Consider the following 7459-nt stretch of genomic DNA (forward strand, 5'->3'; position numbering starts at 1 on the left):
TGGGATGTGTTTTCCCTCCAGAAAGCCCCATGTCACCCACCCCAGCCCTGGGCGACAGATCCCAGACTTGCATTCCCACCTTCCTTCCCTGCCTTCTCCCCAGGACAAGCCAGCAGAGCCAGGGTGTCTGTGTAAGCACTTTTATTTGGTTATTGCACAGAAAGCATAGATCAGTGGGCTGAGGTTCCTGGTGCACCGTGTGTGTCTGTGAGCATTCCAGCAGCTCCCAGCCTCTCCCACCTCTGCCCAGAGGGACTGTCACCCCCCAGGGCAGGGCAGGACCCCGCCAGCCCCCCAAGCAGCTACAGCTCTGCATTGCACTCATCCATCCATTGCACATACATTAAATAAATGCACTTAGAGGAGAAAGGTGGTGGGGTTCCCCTGCAGGTCCCCCTCTCTTCTCCTGGGTTATAATTCAAGTGTTTAAATGTGGCGCTCGGCGAAATCACGTTCTGCGAGGGAAGCAGTCGCCCACCCGAGGGGCTCTCACGGGCCTATTGCTAAGGGAAAGCCTGGCCTGGGGGGCCTGGGGTCCCACCCCAGCCCAGCCATCGGAGGGAGCGGAGCAGCTCCCATGCCCTGAGGTGCCTTCGGCGCCCAGGACTCTTCCATCACTTCTTCCCTGGCTCTGGGGCTGTGCCCTCCTTGCTGGAGGGAGCCTCGGCTTTGGGGGGTTCCTTACTGGCTTTGGGCTCATCTTTGGGTTTTGCTTTAGCTTTGGGTTCCTCCACTTTCTTGGGCTCCTCTGCCTTCTCCTTCTTGGGTTCCTCCACCTTCTTAGGCTCCTCTGCCTTGTCCTTCTTAGGTTCCTCTGTCTTCTCTTTCTTGGGCTCCTCTGTCTTCTCCTTGGCCTCTTCCACCTTCTCTTTCTTGGGTTCTTCTACTTTCTTCTTAGGCTCCTCCACCTTCTCCTCAGCCTTTGGCTTTTCAGCCTCCTTGGTGGCCGCTTTGCTGACCTCCTGCTGAGGTTTTGCTGGAGCCTCCTCAGCTTTTCCCTCTTCAGCAGGTTTGGGGCTTGGCTTGGTTTCTTTGGCCTGTGGAGCTGGAGTCTCTGGCACAGCAGCTGCCTTCTCTTTGGGTTTCTCCTCTGCCTTGGCTGGGATGTCCTTCTTGGGAGCTTCCTCCTTCTTTCCCTCCTCGGGCTTGGAGGGAGCCTTCACCTCCTTGGGCTGCTCCTCCTTGGGAGGGGCCTTTGGCTCCTTGGCTGGGGCCACTTCCTTCTGTGGAGACTTGGCCTCCTCCTTCACGGGAGATTTGACTTTCTCTGGGGACTTCACAGCTGGGGGCTTGGCCTCCTCCTTAGAGGGGGTTGGGGGCTTCTCTGGGGATTTGACAGATGGGGGTTTGGCTTCCTCTTTTGAGGGAGTTGCAGGTGGCTCTGGGGACTTCACAGCTGGGCTCTTGGCCTCTTCTTTAGAGGGGGCTGGGGGTTTCTCCGGGGACTTGACAGTTGGGGTCTTGGCCTCCTCTTTAGAGGGGGGTGTGGGTTTCTCTGGGGATTTCACTGTTGGGGTCTTGGCCTCATCCTTGGAGGGAGGTGCAGGTTTCTCTGGGGACTTCACAGTCGGGGTCTTGGCCTCCTCTTTTGAGGGTGTTGGTGGCTTTTCAGGGGATTTGACAGCTGGAGTCTTGGCTTCCTCCTTTGAGGGGGTCGAGGGTTTCTCTGGGGACTTCACAGCCAGGCTCTTGGCCTCCTCCTTTGAGGGGGTTGCAGGTTTTTCTGGGGATTTCACAACTGGGGTCTTGATCCCCTCCTTTGAAGGGGTTGGGGGCTTTTCAGGGGACTTGACTGCTGGGGTCTTGGCCTCCTCCTTTGAGGGGGACTCAGGTTTCTCTGGGGACTTGGCCTCCTCCTTTGCAGGAGACTTGGCCTTTTCTTCACCCTCTTCTTCAGCTTTCTCCTCTTCTTCCTCCCCCTCCTCCTCCTTCTCTTCAGCTTTTTCCTCTTCCTCCTCTTTCTCAGCCTCCTCTTCCTCTGTGACCTCCTCAGTCACCTGAATTTCCTCTGTCTGCTCCTCCACGATCACTGTCTCCTTCTCTGATTTTTCCACCACCTTGATCTTCTCCTCGCTCTTCACCTTGATGCTGGTGGTGATGCTGGGAGGCTTGGGGACCACCTCGGGGTAGGAGAGCATCCCAATGCCAGTCTCAAGCCGATATTCCTCCCCTTCCAGGAGCTTTCTGCCAGGAAGAAACCAGAGCAGGGCCCTCAGTGATGGCTTCTCATCTCCTCCTGTGACCAGGAGCTGCCAGCAATGTCCTGCAGCTCTACTCCCTCCCTGCCCCATCCTGGATGATCCTCCTGCTCCTGTGGCCTGGGATGAGCAGGTTTCCTTGCCCTTCCCTCCATGCACCACTGGATCACCCAACTGGACATTGCCAACCATAGCTTTGGAGGATGGATGATCACCAAAAAGAGCCCAGGTATTAACAAGGGACCTTGTTAACCTGCCTGACACTTCCTCACACTTTCCCCTGGCCCCCTGTACCTGTAGGCAGCAATCTCAATGTCCAGGGCCATTTTGACGTTGAGCAGATCCTGGTACTCCCGGAGCTGAGCTGCCATCTCCCACTTGGTGTTCCTCAGCTCGTTGTCAAGCTGCTGGATGGTTTCCTGTGGGCAGACAGAGCAATAATGGGAGGGGACACATGGCACAGTCCCCAGGAGCAGGGGGACACAGAGCACCCCCTAAACTATTCCCTGGTCTCCAGCACCAGGGCGTCCTCACAGTGGAGTCTGCAGCCACCTCCTCCTGCAGACACACAGCAAAGGGCACATAGCCAGGGTGGTGTCAGGGTGTCCAGTTGCCTTTATGGGTGTGGCAGGAGTCCTGCACACCCTGAGCAAGGAGCTGCAATTCAGCTGAGCCCCTGGCCCACACCTAAACCTCCCTCCAACAGGGACAAATGGTAGGAATGCTTCTAGGACTTGGGGGAGTCCAATGGCAACTGAACTCCAGCTGGAGGCTGATGGGGCATCACCCTGGGGACAGCACTTCATTGTGTGGCCACCAAGGCAGCCCTCACTTCCCCAGGATGTGGCTCAAACCCTGGACTCTCTTCCATGGTGTTTATGACCATCCTCACAGGCAGCTCAGTGCCAGGCAGAGCCATGGGCCACCTCCAGGGCTGCTGAGGGATACAAGAGCCCAGACACCACCTCAGGCTCTGGGTTCCTGATCCCTCTGGGCTGGGGAAGGTCAGTTCTGACACAGCCCTGAGCATTTGCCACAACTCCTTCACATCCCTGAAGCCAAAATCCCAGCGCTGTTCCTCCCCAGCAGCTGGATGGTCCTTCCTCATCCTGGGCCGCTGCCCACTGCACCACGGTACCTGGTAGGACAGGACATCTGCATGATGGCGCTCCTCTGAGTCCTGCCTCTGCCTCTCCAGGGACTCCTGGGTCCCTTTCAGGGCTTCCAGCTCGGTGGTCTTGGCCTGGAGCTGCCGGCGGTACTCGGAGATCTCCTCCTGGGCCAGGCGCATGGCGTCCGTGTTCACCTTGGCCACCTCCGACAGCTTGTCCAGCCTCACTGCAATGGAAACGGGAAGCTGCAGGGCGGGGGAAAGGGGGCTGCAGTCTCCCCTCCTTGGGGAAACTCAAACCCGTCCATGCCACACATCCCTGTCCTCTGCAGAGCCATCCCAGGCTCCCTGGGCACTCTGCCTTCCCCACCCCTCGCTCCATCTCCGCCGAGAAGTGAAGGAGGACGGGCAAGACGAGCTCGGGGGTGTTTCTGCCATCCTGGACTTCACCCAGTGCAGGTCCTCGCTGCAGCCCCCGCCTCCCGTTCAGCCGTGCCACAGCCCCTGCCCCAGGGCGCTGCCGCATCCCGCACACGCCAACCCCGGCCCGAGGCGGGGGGGTTTTGCCGCAGCGCCCTGCGGACACCCCAGGGGACATGGAGGGGGGGCACGGAATGATCTGACAGGAACGGGGATCCCGGATCCTGCGGCCCCGCGGGACGGGCGGCCCTGGGTCGGCGCTGCCGCTGCCCGCGGTGCTGAACCGCCGCTGTCCGCGGTGCTGGACCCGCCCGGCCCGCCCGGGGGGCTCAGTCTGGGCTGCCGACCCCACCCCGCGTCCCCCCGGACCGTGGTGACCCCTCCCCACCCCCCCAGGAAGGGCCACTCCCTGCCCTCCCCTCCCGCGTAGGGATGCGGAACCGCCCCCCCAGCACCGCAAACAGCCCCGGCTGGGAGGGACCAGCACAACCCCCTGCAGCATCGGGGGGGTCCGGCACCCCAAAAACGTGCAGGGGGCCGGGCCAGTGATCCTGGAACCCGCCTCGAAACTCACTGCGGGGCAGAGGGGGGCTCGGGCAGCGCACCCACTGGAGGTCTGGTGGCAGGGATGGGTCACCCTGGAGCCTTCCCCGGCACTGGCTATACGGGAGGTCCCTGCACACCCTGGGGACACTAACGCCCTCCCCGAGCACATTATATGAGGAGTCCCTGCACCCTCCTGGGGCGACGGCCTCCCAACACCCTCCAGGAGCGCAGCAGAGGTGGGAGGGGGCCCTGCACCTCCCGGGATGGGGGCACCTTAAAATGATACAGAGAGCAGGGGCTCCCCGCATCCCCCGGGACTCCCCAGCTCCCTTCGCTCCAACCCCATCCCGGTGTGTCCCCGGGGAGGCCCGGGAACGCCACACCCCGCACTCACCGCGGAACCACTCCTCGGCCTGCAGGGTGCTGCGGACGGCCGTGCCCTCCAGCTGTGCGCGCAGGTCGCGGAGCGCGGCGGTGACGCCGGGGCGGAGGGCGGCGGGGGGCTCGGCGGGCAGCTCGGGCCGCGCCCCGCGCAGCAGCGCTCCCACCTCGGCGCGGTGCTGCCTCCGCAGCTGCTCCGCCTCCTCCCGCAGCGCCCGGGCCCGCTCCTCCAGCGGCGCCCGCGCCCGCTCCTCCTGCGCCGAGCGCTGCGCCAGCCCGCGGGCCGCCGCCTCCAGCTCCGAGCGCTGCCGCGCCTCGTCCTCCAGCCTGCCCCGCAGCGCCGCCACGTCCTCGGCCAGGCGCGCCCGCTCCAGGCGCAGCTGGCCCTTCTCGGCGCCCAGGCGGAGCAGGGTGCCCCGCATGTCCCGCAGCTCCCGCGCGTACAGCTCGCCCATGGCCGAGCGCCCCGCCTGCTGCTGCCGCAGCGCCGCCGCCTCGGCCGCCAGCGCCCGGTTCTGCTGCTCCAGCGCCCGCACCCGCTCGATGTAGCCGGCGAAGCGGTCGTTGAGCACCTGCAGCAGCTCCTTCTCGTTGCGCGCCCGCGGTTCGCCGTTGAGCGAGTCCAGGCTCTCGGTGGAGGACGCGGCCGCGCTGCCGCCGCCGCCCCCGGCGCCCCTCGCCCGTCCCGCCGCCGGGGCCGGCCACGAGTAGAAGCCGCTGGAGGCGGCGGAGCGCGGGGGAACGCGGCCCGGCTCCTTGCGGAGCCCCCCCGGGGGGCCCAGCAGCGTCTCCAGCATCAGGCTCATGGCGACCCCCGCCCTCGCTGCGGCACCGCCGCGGCCGCCGCTTTATAGCGCTCGGGGCGGCCGCTCCGCCCCGCCACCGGCACCGGCACCGGCACCGCCCCGCGCCGCCGCCGCAGCCCCGCGGGTGCGGGAGACCCCCCTGCCACGCCCAGGGGGGAGCGGGTTCCCCTCGGCCGGAGAACGGGGGCTCCGGGAGTAGAAAACAGGACCCCCGGGAAGGGAGTGGAGAGCTCCCGAGGAGAGCACGGAACCCCCCGGGCAGACGGCAGGACCCCCGGGAAGGGGAGGAGGGTGCCCCCGAAGGGAGAACACACCCCTCGGCCAGGGAGCAGGACCGCTGGGAAGAGAGAATGGGAGCCCCGGGAAGGGAACAAGGACCCCCAGGACAGAGTGGGGGCCCCGTGGGAAGTGGAGAGCCCCTGAAGCGAGCATGGACCCTCCGAGCAGAGAAGGGGATAGGAGGAATTGAGGGTGGGACCTTCAGAAAGGGAGGTGGGACCCCCGAGGACAGGGCGAAGACCCCACGGAAAGGGAGCGGGGAACCCCCTGATGTGACCGTGGACCCCCTGAGCAGAGAGGGGAACACCTGGGAATAGAGTGGGGTCCCCAGCAAGTGACCCTGGGAAGGAAGCTGGGACCACCCAGAACAGAGCAGGTCCCCACTCCGGTGGGGTGGAGAAAGGGGGGACCCCGGGTGGCACAGACACCCCCCAAGGGTGGGATACCAGGGCGGCGGCCCTGGGCTGGGCCCTCACTTGGTGTCCCCCCGGGGTCAGGCACTGACTGGGGCTGGGGGAGGTGGGTGGCAGGAGGGCCCCCTGTGGGGACAGTGGACAACCCCGCGGGGTGCTGGGGGCTCCAGGGAGGGAGGGAATGTGAGGGCCAGGTCTCTATCCCGGCTGGGATGGGGATGGAGACAGGGATGGGGTGTGGGGATGTGACCCCCCCAAACCTGCCCTTGGGACCTGGGCGTGCATGGAACACCAGCCAATCAGCACTCGGGTACTATCTGACCAGTCAGCACTCGGGTACCATAGAGCCAATCAGCACTTGGGTACCATACAGCCAATCAGCGCTCAGGTGCCATCCAGCCAATCAACATTCATAGACAGCCCAGCCAGTCGGCCCATATGGACCAGTGGCCAATCAGCACACACAGAGCTCAACATTTGGGCAGGTACCGACATCTCAGCCAATCAGCAGCCAGGCTGAGAGATCCCAGCCAATCAATGCACAGGTCCATAGATTCCAGCCAATCGGCAGGCAGGAGCACAGACTCCCAGCCAATCAACACACAGATCCATAGATTCCCAGCCAATCATCACATGTGTCTGTAAATCGCAGCCAATCAGCAGGCAGGGCCATAGATCCCAGGAGCAGCCATGGTGTCCCTGCTGTCCCCCACAGCTGTCCCATGTGGGAGCAGGATCCCACCCCATCCCTCATCCCACAAAAGTCATGGAAGCAGCTCCGGGAGCAGCCAGGATGCATCAGGAGAGAGAGGGAGGCTGAGCACCCCCAGCCTCGGCCAGGCCACTGGTGACACATCCTTGGGAAGCGTTGGGGACACGGGGACAGCAGGCACTGGCCACCCCTGAGCAGCTCTGTGCCCGCCCTGCTCCCACTGGCCACCACCGGGGATGGCTCCTGGCCATTCCCCCAGCCTGGGGCCATGGGGGACCCACGGGTGGGGGACAGACAATGCCCCAGAGGGTCCTTCCCACCCTACGGGCCCCAGGAGTGGGGACATCCACCTGAGAAATGGGGACACAGGCCATGGAGGGTGTGACCCCTGTTCCCAAATCTTGTCCTCTCTGTCCCCAAGCCCCTTTCCCCGTTTCCATCCCAATCTGTGGGGTATCCCCTGTCCCCATATCTCTCTGCTCCATCCCATGTTCCCACCCTGTCTCTCCATCCCCTGTCTCTGTCCTTTTGTCCCCACCCCTGTCGCTATCCCTGTTCTTATCCTGTGTCCCTGTCCATGTCCTCATCTATGT

At 64.0% G+C, this 7459-nt stretch overlaps 1 protein-coding gene across 1 annotated transcript; it reads right to left on the minus strand.

Annotated features, from left to right (window-relative positions):
* Window positions 1-138: 138 nt before the first annotated feature.
* On the minus strand, window positions 139-5462 carry NEFH (neurofilament heavy chain; the record flags this gene model as incomplete). The annotated part of the gene is made up of 4 exons (XM_083874295.1): window positions 139-2184; window positions 2493-2617; window positions 3337-3536; window positions 4670-5462. The coding sequence occupies 4 exons, from the start codon at window positions 5460-5462 to the stop codon at window positions 615-617; spliced, it is 2688 nt and encodes an 895-aa protein (XP_083730421.1). The 3' UTR covers window positions 139-614.
* Window positions 5463-7459: the final 1997 nt, after the last annotated feature.

Source organism: Zosterops lateralis, assembly GCF_965231275.1.
Source record: "Zosterops lateralis genome assembly, chromosome: 17".
NCBI classification, from domain to species: Eukaryota; Metazoa; Chordata; class Aves; order Passeriformes; family Zosteropidae; genus Zosterops; species Zosterops lateralis.